We start from the raw sequence: 22,735 nt of genomic DNA on the forward strand, positions 1-22,735 counted from the left end.
GGTCCACGCCAGCTGTCGGGAGGGGTAAAGCTATTCTGTGGCCTCTTCCAGTGCCGTCTTCGCAAATGAGCAGAAAGGTGGCTTGGGTTCCCTTGCGCGCGTTCGAGCTGGCTGTGAGCCTCCGCGTGATCGGCCACCTCACCCAGAGCAAGGAACGAGCGGCGGTCGGCTGAACCCGCGGGACTCGCCTCTGTCGCCGCCTCTCCGGGTCCCGCGATCTCCTCAGGGGCCCATGATGGCGGCGGCGTGGATGGACCCGGCGCGGGTGAGTGGACGGTGTTTCTGGCGTTGCTGATTCGGAGAGAGCTCCTGAGCTGGGTGGAATTCAGGAGAGGCATTGAGTTTCTCTGCAGTTGTGTTTGTGTGAGACCAGTGGAGCTGGCTCGTCACTCACTTTATCTCTAGTCCTAGAACGCGCAAGCCTGAATATACAAATGGGAAACAGATGGCGTATAAAATTGAAGCTTTGGCAAATAACCTGCCTAGGAACCCAGCCCGTCATCTACAGTCAATAACCCAGGAGTCCTGCCCAGTCTAAGTCAGACTTGCCTGAAGTCAAATTCCTATCTCTAGAGAGAGCTTCCAGGAGGAGAAGCAGTGACAGTTGTATCCCCACTTCTAACTTAGACCAACCAGAGAAAGCCCATCCATAGGTGCACGCTTAAACAATCATGGAGGGTGCTGTTGGATTATATGCCAGAGAGTTTTGAGTTATTTTTTTATTTAGGTACACCAGCATGTGGGATCACAGTTCCCTAGCCAGGGATGGAACTTGCATTGGGAGCACTGAGTCTTAGCCACTGGACCACCAGGGAAGTCCCCTGTCCCCTTCCTTAGAGAGTTTTAATTAATTAAACATATCATCTGATAGTCATTGTTGAGGCCCAGGTTAATTTTGTTTCTCTTTACCTACCTGCCCCAAATGTCCCTAGTGATCACAGTTTATCTAACACCAGCAATGAGTAATATTGCAGGATTCCTATGTATGAACAGTTTATTAGGAATTTCCACATCTTTAATTGAAGTATTAACTCAAGAAAACTAATGGGATTCCCTGCTGGTCCAGGGGTTAGGACTCCGCGCTCTCATTGCCAAGGGCCTGGGTTTGATCCCTGGTTGGGGAGCTAGGGTCTCACAAGCTGAGCAGTGCGGCAAACAAAACACAACACTTGATACACAAAGATGTGAGCACTGAATGTGTAAGGTGAAAAAACCGTGAGCCAATGTCTTGGAGCGTTTAAATGGTGGGTCTGCAGTAGTAGGGCTCTTCATCTGAGAGTGGGGTGGCTAAATTGTTTATGTTTCCTTAGTGGTTCTGATCATACAGGGATGTGGTCCTGCATCTGCTGCACGTTTCAGGAGAAGGTGCAGAATGTGTCCAGTATATGGTGGTGGGAGTAAGATGAACAAGGCAGACTCTGTGGAGTGTTTTTAGTTAGGAGTCACTGGTGAAAATGATGACTTGAGAGCTAGGGGCTTAGTTGCTTTTTTTTTTTTAATGTTTGTTTGTTTGGCTATGCAGGTTCTTAGCTGCGGCACGTGAACTCTTAGTTGTGGCATGTGGGGTCTAGTTCCTTGACCAGGGGTTGATCCTGGGACCTGTGCACTGGGAGTGTGGAGTATTAGCCACTGGACAGCTAGGGAAGTCCTTTTAGTTGCTTTTAGACATGACATAATGCTCTCAGCATGGGGTAGGCAACTAGCAGGACCAGTGAAGCTCAGGTTGTTGTTGTTCAGTTGCTCAGCTCTGTCTCACACTTCGTGACCCCATGGGACTGTAGCCTGCCAGGCTCCTCTGTCCATGGATTTCCCACCAAAGATACTGGAGTGGGTTGCCTTTTCCTTCTCCAGGGATCTTCCTGACCCAGGGATTGAACCCGAGTCTCCTGTATTGGCAGGTGGGTTCTTTAACACTGAGCCACCTGGGTAGCCCCTACTGCTGTTCTTAACATTATTTGTATTATTATTATCACCATGCATGCATTCCTCTGACATTGAAGCACCCTTTCTGTCTGCATCTCTTAGTCCTAGTGTTGTTTTCATTGACTTTTGTCATTTTCCAAGGGTTCCTGCCTAGGAGGCTTCTCTTTTACACTGTGATCATACTTTTCTTTATTGTGCTTTGTAGATTCTGTGGTTTTTTGTTTGTTTTTATTGCAGATTGAAGGTTTGTGGCAACCTTGCATCCAGCAAGTTTTTCATCATTTGCTTTCCTGGTGTCTTTGTGTCACATTTTGGTAGTTCTTAGAGTAGTTGAGATGTTCCACCCGCAACAAGGTTACAGCTCAAGATGATGGTTAGCATTTTTTAGCAATAAAGTACTTTTTAATTAAGGTATCCAAAGTATTGTCTTAGACATGGTGCTGTTGCACCCTTAGTAGACCGCAGTCCGGTGTAAGCATTGGAAAACTGTTATTTATTTTTGGCTGCACTGGCTCTTTGTTGCTGTACAGGCTTTCTCTCGTTGCAGCGAGCAGGGTGGCTACTCTTTGGTGTTGTGCGTGGACTTACTGCGGTGGCTTCTCTTGTTGCGGAGCAGGGCCTCTAGGGCTCACGGGCTTCAGTAGTTGTGGCACACGGGTCTACTTGCCCCGAAGCATGCGACATCTTCTTGGACCAGGGATTAAACCCGTGTCCCCTGCATTGGTAGGTGGATTCTTAAGCACTGGACACCAGGGAAGTCCTAAACGTAACTTTTATTTGCAGTGGGAAGCCAAAAACATCATGTGACTTGATTTTTTGGAGTGCTGGGGAACCACACTCCCAGTATCTCTGAAGTAGGGCTGTATTGTGTTATGTCCACAGCATTGTCCACCTCCCCTCCAGCCTAGTGCAGAGGAGGTGCCCGGTGATGAGGGCCTCAACCTTGCTGCTCCTTTACCAGCGGTGCAGAGACAAGCTCTGATCCCACCGAGTCGTCCCAAAGCTGATGCTAGTATCTGTATTTGACATTCCAGCTGTCTGTGACCTTCGATGACGTGGCTGTGACCTTCACCCAGGAGGAGTGGGGGCATCTGGAGCCTGCCCAGAGGACCCTGTACCGGGAGGTGATGCTGGAGAACTGCGGCCTCCTGGTGTCTCTGGGTAAGGCCCCCGCTCTGCTGTGCCGGCCCTGGCCACCTCCTTCATCCCAGACCCTAGCTCCATCTTGTCTTGTCAGGAAGGACTCAGGAATCCTCCCTCCCTCCTGCTTCCTCACAGCTTCACTCACGTTTGAGAGTCACCTCCTCTTGCTTCCTGTCTCTGTGTCTCTTTGAATAAAGTTCCCCTTTGGCTCTTAGAAAGTGGTGGAAGGAAATGAATGTTCAGCAGAACCCAAAGACAGCATTTCCAGTCGGGCCACATGGGACTGAAATAGGAGAACCAGGGTTCCACCCTGGCTTCTGAGTCTCCCGTCCTGGCTGCTTTCTCTGGCTTTGCTCACGTCCCTGTTTTTCAGAATGGTTTTTGGACCCCAGCAAGTTTGACAGGAGTGACCACACCAATCCCTGCTCTCCAGGGCTCCCAGATGCCTTGTTTCTACTGCTTTGTGTGTTTATATTGTTGCTCTTTCTCTGCCGCAGGGCTCTGGTTGGCGGGGGTGGAGGTGGGGGTGTCCGTGAGGCGGAAGTGACCACCTGAGCCTCTCAGCCCAGGGCCCAGCACAGACCGGCCACATTCCAGAGAGGGAGCGGACCGAATGAGACCGGTTCCCAAGCGTCCCCTACAGCCGAGTGCACAGGATGTGGATGACAGGCTGTTCTCCAGGAAGAGGGTGCGCAGCCGGGGCCCCAGGAGGCCTTTGCCTTCAGTGCCAGCAGGTCCTGTCTAACTGCAGGGTCTCGGTCAGGGGGCTTCTCTGTCCTCCTGCGCCTTCACGGGTGTCTCATGTTCACCCTGTCTCGGCCGGGATCGTCTGCTGGTCCGAGAAGGAGAAGCTGGGAGAGGAGCGCGTCTCGGCATATGGCGATTTTGTGCCCAGGAGATACCGGGCAGCGTCTGCAGCCGCGTCTGCCCGTCACCTGTGGGGGTGGGTGGTCCCAGGGTCTGATGATGAGTCCAGAGATGCCCCTCAGCACCAGAGGGTGGACACAGCCCCGCTCAGCCGAGGATGACCCAGTCCACACGGGCCGGAGAGCCACGGTGGAGAAACAGCAGCTCGGGGACGGCCCCGTCATGCCGCTCAGTTTGAGGGAAGGGAGGGCTGTAAAGCCAGGGCTTCGGTGAGACAGGCGTGTTCTTGGAGGCCTGGGATTGTGTTCTGCGTCAGTGAGAGGAGGTTGAACAAAATCAGGAAAAGCTTGACATATTTAGATACTTTATAACAAAATTAAACAAAAATGTCCACCATGGACCCCGGATCCCTCCACCCGGCTCCCCAGGCTCTCCCCGCGCGCGCGGCTCCGGGCCCACTGGCGTCTTGCTGTTTCCGCACACACTTGACATGTTTGCCTCAGGCCTCTGAGCTGCTGTTCTGTTTTCCTGGTGGGTGCTCTTGGGCATTTCGACTTCTCACATGGCCATCTCCTCTCTGCACATGGCCACCTTGCTTCCTCACCAACTGTTTCCTGACCATAAACTCTCTTAGCAGCCCCTCCCCATCACTCTAGCTCTCCCCGTCACCTGATTTATATCCTCTAAGCCAGCAGTTCTCCTTCCCCAGGGGCACTTGGCCCCATCTGGAGACATAGGTTGTCACCGCTGGGATGGAGTTGCTACAGGCACCTACTGAGTGAAGACCCGGAGCGCCTCCACACATCCTTACACTATGCAGGGGAGACACATTCTCTCCCCTTCTCAGCAAAGAACTTTCTGGATCTGAATGTCTGTTGTCCAGAGGCTGAGAAGCCCCGTTTCTGAAGGCTCATGGACATTTCATCAGGGGCACTGGGAACGGCCCTGAGGAAGGCCTTTGTTTATTCTTTTTCCTGCCTCCTGATTTTTTAGGGAAAATCTGGTTCCGTACTTAACTCTTCTTCCCCCCAGCTGTTGCTGATTTCCCCTCTTCAACAGGGGGGGCATCCCTGAGCAGCGGTGCAAGCTCGCTGGCCCTTAACCCTCACTGTTGGGTCCCTGGGCTGCATTTTCAGGTTGAATTATCATCAGCTTGTCAGCCTCTGGGCTTCTGTATCCCACTCACCAGGGCTGTGCAGGAATCCCTTTCTGAAGGGATGTGAGAAACAGAAGAAGCGCGTCACTTGTAGCACCGGTGTTGCTGTGAATACTAGTCAGAGCCCACCCTGGCCGCTGACTGACCGCACAGCAGGCCCAGTCCGGGCACTGTCCTGCTCCTCCCGTGTGACCCTCGGGCTCGCCTGGCCCTCAGCAGAGTCAGGGGAATTTGGCTTCGGTGGTGAGCCTCGTACAGTGGAACCTTAACAGTAAGGAACATATACCTTCACTTTATGAAGCTGTCCTCTGTGGGGTTCCTTTGATGTAAAAATCCTTCTTTTAGTGAAATATTGATGGCAGTAGATGTGACCATGTCACTGTGCAGAAGTCTCGGTTTTATTATTTTCTCCCAGTTCATGAAATGCTGAAGTCTCCTGAGTCTGCCCCTCTCTGGCCCTGCTCCCAGTGGTTGCACTTTGGTGCTCACATCCCTCCCTCACAGCTGCCCCGCACTTGGCCTCAGAATGCTGGCCCCACTCAGGGGTGTCTGCTGTTTCCTCCTCCGTGTGGTGTTGGGGAGACCAGGGTCAGAGCCAGACTCTGGTGCTCAGTCCCCGCTTTGCACCTTAAAAACTGTGTGGTCCTGGGCAATTACAGACCCCGTCTGGGCCTCGGGGCTCTCCCTGGTAAACTGGAGTAAGGTGGAGTTTAATTCCCAGGTCTGCAACAGGGGTAAGTGGGTCACTTTCTGGAAAGGGTCAGAACAGTGCCTTGAGTGACCAGGTTTTGTGCAGGGTAGCATTGCGAACCTCACCACCACCGCTCCTGTCGTTACTCATCAGGATTGTCATCGTCTCAGGCCTGGACTCAGCACCTTCGGGAGCAGGCTTGTGTAGCTTTGTGGTGGAACAGCACACAGAGCCGAGATGGTTAGGCCTGGGCTCCGTGTCAGCCCAGCTGTTCACCAGTTGTGGGCTCTTTGGCAGATCACATTATCTGCCTGATTGTTGCTTTCTGTATGATTTTTATCTATAAAATGGTGCTACTCACAGACTCAGAAAACAAACTTATGGTTACGAAAGAGGAAAGCAGGTGTGGTGAGGGATAAATTAAGAGTTTAGGATCAACAGATACACACCTCTGTATATAATAATAGATAAATAACAAGGTTCTAATATAGCGTAGGGAACTATATTTAATATCTTATAATAACTTATAATGGAAAAGAATCTGAAAAGCAATGTGGGTATTTGTGTATGTGAATCACTTTTCTTGTATACCTGAAACAAACATGACATTGTAAATGAACTTTAATTTTTAAAAAAATAGTGGTTCAATGATTAAGTCTCTGCCCTCCCAATTCAAAGGGTGATGGTTTGATCGCTGGTCACTGAACTAGGGTCGTACATGGCTAAGAAAAGAAAAAGTGCTGATCGTAATGTGTACTTGCTGAGAATGCTGTGAGGAAACCCTAGGATAAACTCATCTGTGGTCTGTAGGAAGAACGATACAAAACTTTGCTTGTGTTCTAAAAACAGAACTAATCAATGGAGACACGTAACCTTGTTTTGAACGAAAAGAGTCAATATTTTAAATATGTCAGTTGTTTGAATGACATCATAAATTTATTTCAATTTTGAAGTAATGTAGTGCATTTAAGTTGCTTGAACACAGTCCTTTGACTATGATTGTTAACTGTATATTAGCTTTTGATTTAGTATCAGGAATAAAAGCTCCCTGGCAGTGTGGCATGTCTTTGGTTTTTGGGTCGCAGTTCCGCATTTTGTGTGCCTGGGAGCAGCTTCATTCTGAGGTCCACATCCTGAAGTCTCACACGAGACTGAGAGGTTTTCCCAGTTTTCACAGAAGCCCCCGTGTCTTCCTTTTTTCTCCATGCCCAGGGTGTCCTGTCCCCAGACCTGAGCTGATCTACCAGCTGGAGCACGGGCAGGAGCTGTGGACGGTGAAGAGAGACCTCTCCCGAAGCACCTGTCCAGGTAGGAGCCAAGCTGTGGGCAGAGACCCTGCCGGAAGCCGCTGGCCCTGGTTCCCTGGGAGGCGTCTTGTTGGGGCCTCTAGTGGTCTGGAAGCCACAGAGCCCTTTGATCCCAGTCTCCTCTGTCCTCGCCGAGGACAGCGGTGTACGAGCTCAGATGTGTCCTGGGCTTCAGGCCTGGGTGCCGACCATGAACTCGGTGGTCCCAGTGGAATTCGGGATCTCCTTGTGTCTGCACGTAAGTTCGGGTGAGTTACAGCCTGGCTGCTGTGTCAGAGGGACTCTGGCATCTCGGTGCTCAAGCACGTGGAGGCGCTGTTTCTGACTCACGCCCGGTCCCTGTGGGTCACGGGGAGCCCTGCAGCACATGGGGAGCCCTGTGGGTCACGGGGAGCCCTGCAGCACACGGGGAGCTCTGCAGCACACGGGGAGCCCTGCAGCACAGGGGGAGCCCTGTGGGTCACGGGGAGCCCTGTGGGTCACGGGGAGCCCTGCAGCACACGGGGAGCCCTGCGGGTCACGGGGAGCTCTGCAGCACACGGGGAGCTCTGCAGCACACGGCCGCTTGGGGCCGCGGGCTTGTTCTGTCGTCAGTGTGTGACTTCAGGTAGTCCTGACCCCCTGCAGCCAGCAGAGAAGTGGGGGAATGACGCTGCTCTGACTCCCATAAACACCAGCCCTCTGATGGCTCCACCGCAAGGCACTGGGCTCTTGGCCACACTGGCGGGGTGGGCAGGGAGCTGTGACTGAGCCCTCTGTCCCAGGAGAGGAGCAGGAGGTTGGTGAGGGGGGTCTGCTCCTGAAGGCGCCAGTCGCGATAGTCGCTCTGTCCTGGGGTTGCTGGGGGTTGCAGTTTTAGAACATAAAAGCGCTCAGCACAGGGTCTGTGCCGTAGTCGGTGTCTCGTGGGAAGTGAGCTGCTGGTACCGCCATGTCCCCTTAGTCATGATGAGCAGTGTGGCTCACGTCTTCCCCTCCCAGCGCCTCTCCAGCCCTCCTCTGCTTCCCCTTTCCCGAACTATGGTTTCAGACACTTAGGAGCCCTCCCTTGTCCCCTGTCGCCCGTCCCCTCCTGTTGGGTAAAGCCTCCCAGTGACGTTTGTCCTGTGTGCCCTCGTCTGGGCTGCTGAGGGCACTGGCGCCGTCGTGTGGTGCTGGGGCTGCTGCAGAGGCGTGCTCTTTCCACTCCTAGTCACTCGGTGGCCCGGCTGGCCTGTGAGCGTCTGTGTGTGGCCTTCGGCGGCCCCTCAGAGGGGCCTCCCAGCCTCTGCCCCCTGCTCTCCACACACCTCCACCTGAGGATCTCAGAGGCAGCCAATGAGCACATTGCCTGGCAGAGAACCCATCCCGGTGCTCACTCCTCCCCTCCCACGCTCGAGCACATGGTCCTGCCGTCCGCGCAGGTTGGAGACTGGAAGCCTCCCCAGACCCTCGCCCCCACCTCCAGCAGCCCTGCATCCGGCCGTCCCGACAGTGACTGCCTCCCCAGTGCAGATGTCTCGGCGCATGACCCTGGGGTGTCAGCAAGTCTCCACAGTAAACTCTTGCTTGGTCCTCAGCCCTTCTGCACTCAGGTTCCCAGGCTGTAGTTTTCCTTTCACCTGGCGGAAGAGATCTTGGCACACTTCATGGCCAGTTCTTGAACCAGAGTCTAGGTTACACCTTTTAGGGAAAGTATTTCTTATTTACTGCTTGTTTAGTAACTTTAAAAGTGAAAAGTGAAGTCACTCAGTCGTGTCCGACTCTTGGAGACCCCAGGGACTGTAGCCCGCCAGGCTCCTCTGTCCATGGGATTTTCCAGGCAAGAATACTGGAGTGGGTGGCCATTTCCTTCTCCAGGGGATCTTCCTGACCCAGGGATCGAACCCAGGTCTCCCGCATTGCAGGCAGATGCTTTACCTTCTGAGCCACCAGGGAAGCCCCTTAGTAACTATCCTTTGTCTACTCAACAGAAAAATGTGCCCACGTTTCTTCCACTTGAAGCAAGTAAATAAAAAAATATTCCTGTTCCATATTCATCCACTCTCTAGGGCATTTCATTGTTTACATTTCGTCCCTCACAAACAGTGCTGCCAAGAACATTCGTATGTATTGGCCATCTTGCTCACGATTAGGCCTGTCTTTTGTTATTTCTAGGAGTAAAATTGTTGGCTTGTAGCCTGTGCAGACTTCCAGGCTTAGGTGACAATTGCAGTGGTTTTCTAAAAGAGATCTGCCTCTCCAGAATTCTCTAGCTTCCACTGACCATGTCCTGTTCTGTCCTTCATGCTCTCAGGCACGTTTATTTTTGCTTAACTGACAAAATTGTGTCTTAGGTGAGCTTGCCTTGCATTTCCTTAATTGTTCACAAGCTTTAGCTTCTCATCATGTAATTATCGGCCCATTTGTACAGTTGTCCTCCTCATCTGCAGGTTCTGGATTCATCAAGCAGGGATTGAAGAGACTGGGGGAAAAGAATAATCCCAGAAAGCTCGAAAAAGCAAAACTTAAGTTTGCCTTGTGCTGGCAGTTATTTACATAGCATTTACATTGTATTAGATATTACAAGCACTCTAGAGATGATTTAAAGTACACAGGAGGATGTGTGTAGGTTATGTTCAAAAACTGCCATTTTAAGTAAAGGACTTCAGCATCTTTGGATTTGGGTGTTGAACAGGAGTGTCTGATACCAGTTATTCCCCTGTGGATACTGACGAACAACTGTATTTTCTTCTGTGAAATGTCAGTTCATCGAAAATGCCAAGTGTTAACTTTGACTTTTGTTTTTAGGGATTTTTGTACGTTACTGATACTTTTATCAGTTACGGGTGCTGTTTCATCCCTAATATCAAAAAGATGTTCTCATTATAAGATGTTCTAAGCTCGGCACCTGACATTAACTCTTTCTGGTGTGAGGTGGAATTTGAGGACAGTGTGAGACAGGAAGATGGTATTCTTCTTTCCAATGTGTCACTCATTTTTCTAGCTCCATTTAATTTATATTCTTTGCTTTTACTGTGAGCTCCTCCCTTCTCTTCCATTCCCCAGAACCCATGTGTGTGTATTTCTTGGACTCTCTGTTATTTTTCCATTGCCTGTTTTCTTTACTTTGGGTTTAATTTGTCTTTCTTTTCCTGCTAAAGTTGTTAAGTTAGGCTGTTGACTTGAGATCTTTTTTGTTTTTCACTGAAAGTGTTTATAGCTACAAATCTCCCTCTTAACAACTGCACTCACTGCATCCTGTAAGTTTTGGTGTTTTGTTTTGTTTTCATTGGAAACAAATCATACTTTGTTTGATATCTTTTAAAATCTGTTGAGATTTAATTTGTGATTTAACCTGTGGTCTGTTTTGGAAAATGTTCCATGTATACTTGAGAAGAATGTGTATGCTATTGTTGTTGTGTAGAATGTTCTGTATGTATCTGTTAGATACGGTTGGTTTATGTTAAGTCTTCTGTTTCTTTACGTATCCTTGGTCTGGTTGTGTTCTCCATTGTTCAGAATGGGATATTGAAGTCTCCATTTTTTTTGTAGTGTTGTCTTTTCTCTCGTCCATTCTTTCATTCTTTGGTTCATGTATTTTGATGTTCTTTCATTATATAGTTGTTTACAATTATATTTTCTTGCTGTATTATAGCTTTTACTTATATAATATCTTTCATTGTTGCTTGTAATCTTTTTGGATTTAAAGTCTGTTTTGTCTGATTTTAATGTAGACAGTTTTGTCTGCTCTCTTTTTGTTAGTATTTGTACAGAATCTTCTTCCACCTTTTGACTTTCAGTCTGTTTGTGTCTTTGTATCTGAAGTGAGTCTCTAGTGGAAAGCATATAGTTGGATCGTGTGTTCTCAATTCTGCTAATCTCTGTCTTTTAATTGAAGAGCTTATCCATTTACATTTAAAGTGATTGTTGATATGGAGAGACTTCTGTCATTTTGATATTTGATTTCTGTGTGTATTCTCATTCTTGCTTTATAGTCTGGTTGATATTTTGTAGTGAAACATTTAAATTCATTTTTCATTTCCTTCTGCACACGTTCTCTAGGTATTTATGGCTATCATGGGATTTTATTTGATGTCTGTATTAAAGTTTTAACATTAATATGATTTTATACCAGCCTCACTTCAGCAACAACAGAAATCCTTTACAGCTCTGCCATTGCCCCTTTCAAGTGTTTGTGTCACAAAACTACATCTTTATGTGTTGTACGTCTAGAAACTTAAAACTGCTAATGCTTTTAAATGTGTTAGTGTTTTAAATTTCTAGGAAGCTACACATGGACTTAGAAACTAAAGTTATAATAATACTAGCCTTTAGGTTAACAGTTTTAAAAAACAATCTTCTAAATCATGTAAATACACAATGTAGAGCTATAAAATAATTCTGTCTTTTATAACTGCCCATGTATTTACTGTTATAAAGCTCTTTATTTCTTCATATGGCTTTGAATTACTGGCTAGTGTTCTTACATTTGACCCTGGAAGTCCTCCTGAAGAATTTCTTACAGAGCAGACCCCATGGTAACAAACCCTTCCAACTTTTGTATATTGAGACATCTTAATTTCTTCCTTGCTCTTTCCAAGGACAGTTTTGCTGGATACAGGATTCTTACTTGACACTTTTTGTTTGTTTTACACTTGAATATATTGAACCACTGCTTTGTGGCCTCCCAGGTTTCTGATGAGAAATCTGATAATCGTATTGAGAATCGCTTGTATATAACAGGTTGCTTCATACTTGCTATACTTTTTCTTTGGCTTACAAAAGTTTGTTTACAGTTTCCTCAGTGTGTGTCTGAGTTTATTTTTCTTGGAATTCATTGAACTTCTTGGATGTTTCATCCATTTTGGGACGTCTTCAGCTCTTCAGATGCTGTCTTTGATCCTTTATCTCTTGTCTTTCTGGGAATGTCTCAGTGAGTATGTTGGTTCATTAAGTGTATCACAGGTGCCTTAGGCTCTACTCAGTATTGTTCAATCTTTTCTTTTTGTCTGTTTGTTAGACTCAATATTTAACATTATTCTATCTTCAACTTGGCAGATTATTTCTTTTTTCTATGTAAATTTTCATTTGAATCATTCCAGTGAGTTTTTCACTTCAGTTAATGAAGTTTTTGCTCCTGAGTTTCCTTCTCATTTCTTTTGCTCTCTTCTTTTTCTGACTGCACTTTGTGGCTTGTGAGATCTTAATTCTCTGACCAGGGATTGAACCTGGGTCCCTGGCAGTGAGAGCCTGGAGTCTTAACTACTGAACCTGCGGGAATTCCCTCTTTTTCATTTCTTTTTAGGTTTTCTTTCTTTGTATTGAGAGTTCCATTTTGTTTTTACCTAGTTTTCTTGACTTTTTCTGTATCTTTCTTTCACTCCTTGAGCTTTTATAAGATAGTTGTTGCAAAGCCTTTGTCCAGTAAGTTTTCAGTAGATTTTTTTTTTTTTTAACAGATTTTGGAGGGCTTCTAGACATTAGCTACCATCATCAGACTCATTAGCCTCTTGGCATTGATGTATGGCAATATATGCATGGAGTATTGCCAACATAAGAATTCCACTGAGTCTCATTACATAAACACAACTGATTAAGTCAGTGCCTGTGTGACTCAGTGCCTTGCCTTCCCTTTGTCTGTTTCCTAGTTGTTATCTTATGGCTCAAACCTTAGCCTTCTGATCATATAGTTGGTCTTTCAGGTTTTGAACTGAGTCATCTCTTCAGCATAAACTGTCTGGACCCACAGGCATTATTTATTTGCATAACTATCCAGTCTGGAATTGACTGTGTCTTTTTCCAGCACCCCATCCCCTCACACAGCCACTCCTCTGGGCCCCTCTTTCAAAGTTTTAACAGTCCAAGATCAGGAGAGAAATAAATTGTTATCCTGGGATTCAGAGGTAGGGAAACATGGCAGACACAGAGGCACTATTTTCATCTTCAGTTTTTACACTGAAATATTGATCTTCCATGCTGGCATCATTAACAGGTCTTTCTGTATGTTGAATTTCTTTCAGGTGACAAAGGAAAACCCAAGACCAGAGAATCTACCACTTCTGAGCCATCTCTGTTTGAGGGAGCCTCAGTCCAAGAACAGCTAACACAAAGAGTTTCAGAGGACTCCCAGTTGGGCCAAATCAGTGATCAAGAAGAGCCATTGGAAAGGCATGAAGGATGCTTGAGACCAGAGATAGAACCCCAGAACGGGAAGCTCCCTGGGAATCCAAGCTGTGTACTTGGCAGCTTAGGGACAGCTGGTGGTGTGTGTTCAAGGATCGTAGAGGAGCCAGTCCCTCCAGGGGGTGCTGTCCATGACCGTGACTCCTGTGAATCAGTTACAGATCCCCTGATTCAGGAAGAGGAAAGTCTCTTCAAATGCAATGAGTGTGGGAAAGTTTTTAATAAGAAACGCCTCCTTGCTCGACATGAGAGGATTCATTCTGGAGTGAAGCCCTATGAATGCACAGAGTGTGGGAAAACCTTTAGTAAGAGCACTTATCTCCTTCAACACCACATGGTCCACACCGGAGAGAAGCCCTATAAGTGCATGGAGTGCGGCAAGGCCTTCAACCGCAAGTCGCACCTGACACAACACCAGCGGATTCACAGTGGGGAGAAGCCCTACAAGTGCAGTGAGTGTGGAAAGGCCTTCACCCACCGCTCCACTTTTGTTTTGCATAACAGGAGCCACACTGGAGAAAAACCGTTTGTGTGCAAAGAATGTGGAAAAGCCTTCCGAGATAGGCCGGGTTTCATTCGACATTACATCATCCACAGTGGTGAGAATCCATATGAGTGCTTCGAGTGTGGCAAGGTCTTCAAACACAGGTCATACCTCATGTGGCACCAGCAGACCCACACTGGGGAGAAGCCCTATGAGTGCAGTGAATGTGGGAAAGCCTTCTGTGAGAGCGCAGCCCTCATTCACCACTACGTCATCCACACCGGGGAGAAGCCCTTCGAGTGCCTCGAGTGCGGGAAGGCCTTCAACCACAGGTCATACCTCAAGAGGCACCAGCGGATCCACACTGGGGAGAAGCCCTATGTGTGCACCGAGTGTGGAAAGGCCTTCACCCACTGTTCCACTTTTATCTTACATAAAAGAGCCCACACTGGCGAGAAACCTTTTGAGTGCAAAGAATGTGGAAAAGCCTTTAGCAATCGGGCAGACCTCATTCGGCACTTCAGCATCCACACTGGAGAGAAGCCTTATGAGTGCACGGAATGTGGGAAGGCCTTCAACCGCAGGTCTGGCCTCACCAGACACCAGCGGATTCACAGTGGAGAGAAGCCCTATGAATGCATGGAGTGTGGGAAAACCTTCTGCTGGAGCACAAACCTCATTCGACACTCCATCATCCACACTGGAGAGAAGCCCTATGAGTGCAGTGAGTGTGGAAAGGCCTTCAGTCGCAGCTCGTCCCTCACTCAGCACCAGAGGGTTCATACTGGGAGAGACCCTGTCAGTGTGACAGAAGTGGGAAGACCCTTTACAAGTGGGCAAACCTCAGTCAACCTTCAAGAACTCCTATTGGGGAAAGACTTTTTGAATGTAACCACTGAGGAAAATCTTTTGCCAGAAGAAACATGTTACTCAGAATCTGATCATTCATACCAAAGAGAAACGCCACAGTTTTCTTCCCTGTGAGAAAAACTATTGCAGGATATTAATTATCGTCTAAAGACTCATATTGGAAATTGACCCAACCTAGAGCCTTATTCTGCACGTGAGAATTCATCAAGGAGAGAGACCCAGTGGTTATGCACTTCCATCTTCTTAGTTTACATTTCACTATTATCTCAGGAATTTTTTTTCAAAAAGAAGGGAGAGACTTAGAAAATGAACTGCAAAAAAGTTTCTTTCAGATGTCCTTGCCAAACTGGCGCTTTGTCATAGATTTCTTAGTTAACTGATAGGAAGAGTGTTTTGTTTCCATGGTAAAGAACCTATACTATGTGTCTTGTATATACATTCGTTGCTATCCAGTGTAAGGTGAGTTAGACAGGTCTGGAACCTTTCATCGAACATCTTTGTTCTAAAACACTGTCTCTATTCTTAAGGAACTTAAATTTTGATTTGAGCCACTAAATACTTTTATATTTAAGGAGCTAAGAATTCACATATGAATGGGCATGTTGTTTTGCACCGTTTAAGACTAGGCTTTTATTTTTTAAAGACAAACCTTTTTTATATGGTTTTAAAGAGCTAATACGCAGACTTTTTCTTGGTCCTGTACTAATCCTGGTTTACTGATTGTTCTAGTTATATGGTAAGTCTTTTAATTGGGTAAAGTGATTCCTCTTTACCCAGTTCAGTCTTCTTATTTAAAACTTCAGTCTTCTTATTTAAAACTGATTTAGCATTCTTATTATTTTGAATTTCCATATAAAGTTTTATGTGTTTACTAGAAAAATTGAATTTTAAAAGAAATGGAGTTAAATTGGCAGAATAATATGTTTAGAGTTAGCATGTTTGCTGTCTTGAGTCTTCCAGTTTATGAATGTATTATGTCTGTATATTTATTTGCTATCTCTTGATTTATTTCATTATTGTTTAATAAGTCTCAATAATAGGTCCTATACAGTTTTTATAAGATTTATATATAGATGTGGGTTTTTTGTTTGGTTATTTTTAGTAATTATAGATTGCATTGATTTAAAAATTTTCAACTTCCATATAGTCTTTAGTATATATATATTTTTCATATCCTACAATCTTGCTATTTCTTTTGATAGAATGCTTTGGATTTTCTACATAGAAATATCATCTGCAAGTAGAGAAGTTTTATTTATTTCTTCTCATCTATATACCTGTCATTTCCTTTTCTTGTCTCGTTGGACTAGCTAGGACTTCCAATATGATTTTGAATACTGGTAGTGAGAAAACATGTCCTTGGCTGGTTCCTGATATTAGGGGGAAAACATTCAGATTTTCATCATAAACTATGGTGTTAGTTGTAAGGTTTTCTTCATAGAGCTTTCTTTATCAAGCTTAGAAAGTTTCCCATATTCCTAATTGGCTGAGAATTTTTGTTGCTATGAATGAGTATTGAATTTGTCAAATGGTTTTCTTTTAATCAACTGATAGAATCTTGGTGTTTTTTTTCCTCTGTAGCCTGTTGTTATATATTACGTTTATTTGAGTTTTGAATGCTGAGCCAGGCTTGTATCCTTGGAATAAGCCCTACTTGGTCATGGAGTACAGTTAATTTTATATATATTACTGTATTTAATATGCTGGTATTTTGTTGAGGAAGTTTTCCTTTCATTTTATGAGTGACAGTGGTACGTATTAAGTAGTTTTATTTATTTCTTTTTTTTTTCTTTCTTTTTCCATTGTCATTGTCTGAGTTTGGTGTCTAGGTGATTCTGGCCTTTTAACGTATGTTAAAAGGTGTTCTATTATTCAGAAGACAGTGTATAGTATAGAATTGGTTTGGTGTGTTCTTTTAATGATTGGTAGTATTCTCCAGTAAACCATTTAGTCTTGAAGAGTTTCCTTTTGAATGCTTCTTAATTACTTATTTATTTTATTTAATATGTATGGAACTATTCAGTTTCTATTTCATATTGGATACGTTTTTATAGTTTATCTTTTTCTAGAAATTGTCCCATTTCATCTAAATGTTCTTATTTGTTCAAAGTGTTCCTTTATTATCATTCTGATGGCAGCAGAATCTGTATTTATAACCCATATTTTATTCCTGATGTTGGAAATGTGTTCTCTTTTATCTTTGTCTTCTCAGACATTTATCAATTTTTAAAATCATTTACAAAAAAACAGCACTTTATATCATTTTTTCCTCTGTCTTTTCCTGATTTCACCGATTTTTTTCCCCCCTGATCCTTATTACATCATTTCTTCTATTTGCTTTGGTACTATTTTCCTCTGCAGTTTCTTGAGGCGGGTGCTTAGATTATTGATTGAGGGTTTTGTTTTTTTTTTTTCACTTTATTAATATAAGCATTAAATTCCATAAATTTCCCTCAGTACTGTTGTAGTTTATTATGTTCTAATTACATTTCATCCAGGTCTAAATATTTCTTTATTCAGGACTGTCTGTGTAACCCATTGATCATTTAGAAGTATGTCGTTACATTTTGCAGTGTTTGGAGTATTTTGTGCTTTCTTCTTGTTTTTGATTTCATTTGTTTTATATTTGATTTGACTGTTTAAATTTGTTGTGGTTTGTTTCATGATCCGAGATATAGTCTATCTTGAATGCTCAATAAGGCTGCTGGGAAAGAATGTGTGTCCTGCTGTCATTGGGTGGAGTCTGTACGTGTGTGTTCCTGGTCCTGTTCATTGATGAGGTTTCCCCGATTTTGTCTGCTGATTTCCTGCCTCGAATTTCTATCGATAGCTGAAAAGGGGGGTGTTGTCCTGGAGTTTAATTCTAGAACTGTCTCTTCCTCCTTGAAGTTCTATCAGTTTTCACTTCTTGCATTTCAAAGCTCTGCTACTTGGTACAGATGCATTTAGGACTGCTATGTTATCCTGCTGTATTGACCCTTTTATCATTATTCTTTGTTTTCTTTTTGCTCCTGTGAAATTTTTTTGCTTTGAAGTATACTTTATCTGATATTAATATAGTCACTATTGAGATTTTTGGTTAATGTTTGCATGGTTTATATTTTTCCATAATAATTATATTTTCAACCTTATCTATATTGTTACATTGCAAGTAATGTAATATGTGAAGAGCATATACTTGCCTCATTTTTTAATGTCCATTTTACTGATTTCTTTTTAAAAATTGGTATGTTTAGGTCATTTAACTTTAAAATAATTATTGATATTTTCAGGGCTTACACTTACATTTTATGATGTTTTTGTTACCTGGTTTTTGTTGCCCTGTTATTTGGTTTTGGGAGGTACTTTTGTTTGTTTTGCCTTCTTTTGAGTTACTTTAATGTTAGGAATTCCACTTGGTATATCTGTGATGTTTTTGAGAATATGTCTTGTTTTTTAGTGGTTACTTTAGGTATTCTATTATACATACATATCAGAGTGTACAGTATCAACACTTTAGCACTTTGACATATAGAGACTTACTTCCATTGGGTACATTATTCCTCATTCTTTAATGTAACTGTCTATAAAGTATTGCCTTTTTGTATGCTGAGCACCATATTGGATTTTTTTTTTTTTTTTTTTGCTTCAGCTGTCAGACCACTTTTGCAAAACTCATAAGAAGCACAGTCTGTTTACTTTTACTCATTACATTGTTCTTTTCTTTCTTCTTAAAATCCCAGGTTTCTTCCATGAACAGTTTTCTTTTTAAATTTTTTACCCCAGGAACACCTGTAGCCTGTCTTTTGTGGTAGGTTTTCTGGTAACAAATGTTTTTGTTTTCCCTCTTCTAAGAATGTCTTTGTTTCTCCTTCATTCCCAAAGGGTGGTTTTGTGGGCTATAGGATTCAGGGTCAACAGTGCTTTTCTTTTAGTGCTTGAAAGGCAAGTCATCTCCTTTGTCTTCCATGGTTTCAGATGAGAAATCTGCTGCCATTTGACTCATTATTTCTGTATCTGTACTATATCCATTTTGTCAAGTACTTTGAGTATTTTTTCTTTGTATATAGAGTTCAGAAGCTTGATCATGATGCAACCTGCCATAACATTTGGGGGGCTTATCCTGCCTGGTGTTTGCTTAACTTTTAAAATTTTGTAGTATATGCCATTTTGAAAAATTAGGACATTTTTAGTTGTGCTTCAAAGAGTTTTTTCAGCCCTTCTCTTTCAGGGGCTCCAGTAACATGAATGGTGTGCTCTTGTTCTTGTTCCATAGGACCCTCAGATTTGTACCTTTTGTTTCCCCAGGGTGTTTTTCTCTGTTGCTTATATTTATTAATTTCCATTGAGCTCTCTTTGAGCTCACTGATTCCTTATCTCTCATGTATAATCTACTATTGAGCCCACCCAGTGAATTTTCATTTTGGTTTTTCAATTTTTCAGTTGTTTGATTTTCTGTTTTGTTCTTTTATACATCTTCTATTTCTTTGCCTAGTTTATGATGCCAAAGAAGGACTCAGAACACAGCAAAACTTGTAGTCCAAAGTCATTGGTCTCTGGTAGTTTATCTTAATTATTAGAAATCCTAAATTACCTGGAGGAATGGAAGACCTGCCGTCTTCTTTGTTGTTATCCATAAATAGTTCTCAAGAAAATAAAACTGGGCGACCTTCAGCTTGTTCAGAGTTCTGTTCCCCAGGGGAGATTTGTGTGTGAGGTTTCATTGCTCAGTAAGACTTGTCACAACCTGAAGAGTAGGGGCTACTCCTCTTCCGCAGTCACTGCTCCTCTTTGTGGTTGAACACATTCCCCCAGTTTGCCAACGTGTGTAGGACCTCTGTCTGTCTTTCATGCCTCTGTTTTTGGTCTTTAACTTCTCCCTCTTAATTCCCTTATGTGTCCATAATCTGTACCTGTGTTCTTCACCCCTAGGCACTTTATGGAGAAGGCAATGGCACCCCACTCCAGCGCCTGGAAAATCCTATGGATGGAGGAGCCTGGTAGGTTGCGGTCCATGGGGTCGCTAAGAGTCCGACACAACTGAGCGACCTCACTTGCACGCATTAGAGAAGCAAATGGCAACCCACTCCAGTGTTCTTGCCTGGAGAATCCCAGGGGCGGGGGAGCCTGGTGGGCTGCCATCTATGGGGTCGCACAGAGTTGGACACGACTGAAACCACTTAGCAGCAGCAGCAGCAGCAGCAGCGGGCACTTTATGCCTCGCTTGTTCATTGAGCTGTGCCCTTGTATTTTCTCTCGCAGACACACGCTGTGTGACCGTTCAGTCCACTAACTGTCCTCACCCCCTCATGTCCCTCTCACACCAGTGACAACTAAAGGGTGATTTCTATCACGGTCTCCTGGCTTAAGCAGGTCTTAGAGTTCCCTTCTGTCCTCTTCCCCCTACCTCCCAGCCCCCTTTGGACTGCTCCCCACCTCTCTGACTTCAGTGTCCTTCCCTGGTTTCTCAGTTCTTGCCCTTCTTCAGAGAATCTGTCTTCAGCCCCTGTTTAGTATTAAACAGTGTGCTTCCCGGGTTCCATCCAAGGCCACTGTGTTCTCACTTGCGATGTGTTCCATGAGTGAGTTAATTCCCATTGAAGGTATTTTACACTCAGTGAGCTACAGAGTTCCCCCAAATCTGTGTCTCCAGCGTGACTGTGTCTCATGTCTGTTGTCCATTGTTCATAATTCCACGCCTTCTGTGTGTCCATACACACTGAGTCCATGCACGTGTTGCTTGGCCAGAATCCGCGCCATGAGGGTGCACCCATAGAAACTGTAAGAGCAGGCCGGCACGTGGTGGTACTGTACATCCGCCACTGGCGTGAGTGTTTAAACACCTCAACTCTTAACCTTCCTAGCAAGTTGATGTGGTAGGTAATATTACCCTCATTTTACAATGAAAACCGAGGAATAGAAAGGAATTTGCCCAAAGTTGTACCGTTGTTACAAAGTATGAGGTTAGGGATTGGAGGCCATTTAGGCTGGCTACAGAGTCCATGCCCATATCCCTTCCCCAGATTCCTTCATATAGTGTGAACCCTTGTTTTCCTTGTCACTACTCATTTTTACTAAAATGGATCAAGTAATATGTGTTGATCTCTGACCCCCGTTTCTCATTCTGCAGTACGTCTTGGCCACCCTTTCAGTTTGAGTGGGAAACCATATCCAGTCATCAGTGCTTACATCATCTCATAACTTTGTCAAAGATATAGATAATCTCTTGAGTTTGAAGTAGCAGAGAGATCGAAGAAGGCTAAGGTTGATTTGGTTTTGGACACTGTTTGAGGTGCCTGAGAAACATCTCAGTGAATCCCGCTGTCTTGTGTCTGGTTGACCAAGCCACCTTACAGCCATTTTTCTTTCATCATCCTCACCTCCAGCCACTGTCCAATTCTGTTCCTTTAACCTTTTCGTTTCCCTCATCAGACACATTAACATTTTTGTTCCCTTCAGTATATGTGTGTGTTAGTGAATGGCCACACACAGCAGTGTATTTTTACATTGATTGCCTCTCTCCCTCACAGAGTGTTCACACAAAGCTGTGTATATAATGGGTACCGTGTATGACATACTGTTGACCACAGAGAGAAACCACATGTGCTTATATGAACAGAATGGTCAGACGTAAGAGTCATGATGAGTGACTGTTGAAAGTCCTCAGGATTATCCAGGTTACGATTACTAGGAAAACATCAAAGAACTCAGCATATTATCATGCTTAACATTGATGTTTTATGACAGCAAAAGATGACAAAGCGATCTCAGACAAGGGGAAAGGTACGAGGGTTGGAGTCCAGAGGAAGCCAGGAGCGAGCTTTAGGAGTTCTAGTGAAGTTGCTGTCATGTCCAACTCTGATCCCATTGACTGCAGCCTACCAGGCTCCTCCATCCATGGGATTTTCCAGGCAAGAGTACTGGAATGGGTGGCCATTTCCTCCTGCAGGGGATCTTCTGAGCCAGGGATCAAACCCAGGTGTCCCTCGTTGCAGGCAGATGCTTTACCGTCTGAGCCACCAGGGAAGCCTTGGAGTTCTGAGCACTCAGTTTAAGCTGTGTCGGTGAATGTCAAGAGCGTGTGTGAAATGGCTCCTGGGGGAACTCATTACAACCTCAGAGCCCAGTATTTTTACTGGGCACTCTGCTTGGAACGTAGCATTTTTGACCTTCAGAAGCATAGCAGGTCAGCAGCAAAATACAGAGACAGTACCTATACTGAGCCATTCATCCTGTCTGGGCATGACAGCAAACATCCCAAAGTCTAAGTCCCTAAACTTTAGCCAAGGGCAAACTGTGAAGTTCGAAGGATAGACTGCATGTCAACTCACTTTCACAGTGACTTAAATGATACCAAAATAGGGAAGAAGTTCAAATTTCTTTAACAAATACTAAGCAAATACAGTTTGCTATGACAAGAATAAGTCATAGCTTTGAGGTGAAGGTTTAAATATATATAAATCATTGTAACAATAGTTATATCACAGCAGAAATTCTACACGTGTTCAGGGTTTAATGATGACAAAATATACAGACTATCTGGTGAGAAAGAATCATGCCTCTCAATAAATCTTTTATCTATTTAGACACATTGCCAAGTGATTTGACTTGCAAATATTCCCTGTATTGGCCTCGATTTCTACAGAGATGTTAACAACCAAGTTAATGCCATGTATTTCCACTGCACATATGTCAACAGTTTCTCCTTTATTCTTTCTTCCTACTGTTGAAACTTGTAGCCTTTGACTTCAAGAAAGAGAAGATTAACGAATATGGGGTTATAATTCCTGCGTTGTTAAATGTGCATCACTAGAGATTAAAGACTGTGTTGTTGCAGGCTTAGTCAAGTTCATGGACCTGTCTTGAGTTTTACTGAGATGGTCATGGGAGGGTTTTTTTCAGCTGGGAGGGCCCTCTACAGAGGCGTGATACTGGAGACCTGTACGAATCTGGTCTCTGGTTGTACATGCTGCTCCCCTTTGTACTCAGGGTCTGACCCATAGACCACCTTTCCTGTCTCAGTTGTGGGATGCCCCACGGCCTCTGGGGTCAGTGACATCATCCTTGAAATTTGATGGTTAAAGATTTGTAATCTGTTCACAGGTATGTCACATACCTGACAATTGAATAGTCTAAGCTAAATTATAAATGGGTAATTTACTTTGCCTTCC

The 22,735-nt window shown here is 44.5% G+C and overlaps 2 protein-coding genes across 7 annotated transcripts in view; both read left to right on the top strand.

The window, feature by feature from the left end:
* Window positions 1-22,411, top strand: LOC101104520 (zinc finger protein 805). 4 transcript variants are annotated; one of them, XR_009596458.1, is made up of 5 exons: window positions 1-265; window positions 2,958-3,084; window positions 6,993-7,088; window positions 13,069-18,375; window positions 19,497-22,411. XR_009596458.1 is itself a non-coding variant. In XM_027978868.3 (4 exons), exons 1-4 carry the CDS (start codon window positions 233-235, stop codon window positions 14,697-14,699), a joined length of 1,887 nt encoding a protein of 628 aa, XP_027834669.1. In that variant the 5' UTR covers window positions 1-232; the 3' UTR covers window positions 14,700-19,238. The 4 variants fall into 4 exon arrangements, 1 of the variants encoding a protein (XP_027834669.1); XR_009596457.1 differs by having other exon boundaries at window positions 13,069-15,321; XR_009596459.1 differs by having other exon boundaries at window positions 13,069-15,044.
* The window catches only part of LOC121816000 (zinc finger protein 264-like), a 37,778-nt gene continuing 34,457 nt past the window's right edge, over window positions 19,415-22,735 (top strand). For all 3 annotated transcript variants that reach the window (XM_042231253.1, XM_042231255.1, XM_042231254.1), the window contains exon 1: window positions 19,415-19,564. In XM_042231253.1, coding sequence (XP_042087187.1) covers window positions 19,415-19,564 — 150 coding nt within the window. The remainder of the gene's footprint in view (window positions 19,565-22,735) is intronic.

Source organism: Ovis aries, chromosome 14, assembly GCF_016772045.2.
Source record: "Ovis aries strain OAR_USU_Benz2616 breed Rambouillet chromosome 14, ARS-UI_Ramb_v3.0, whole genome shotgun sequence".
NCBI classification, from domain to species: domain Eukaryota; kingdom Metazoa; phylum Chordata; class Mammalia; order Artiodactyla; family Bovidae; genus Ovis; species Ovis aries.

What these genes read in the sequence shown, in the direction of transcription:
- LOC101104520 (XM_027978868.3), top strand. Translation starts at nt 233, where the DNA reads ATGATGGCGGCGGCGTGGATGGACCCGGCGCGG. An exon ending in CGGCCTCCTGGTGTCTCTGG is followed by an intron (nt 3,085 to 6,992) that starts GTAAGGCCCCCG and finishes CTCCATGCCCAG; the next exon opens with GGTGTCCTGTCCCCAGACCT. An exon ending in CTCCCGAAGCACCTGTCCAG is followed by an intron (nt 7,089 to 13,068) that starts GTAGGAGCCAAG and finishes AATTTCTTTCAG; the next exon opens with GTGACAAAGGAAAACCCAAG.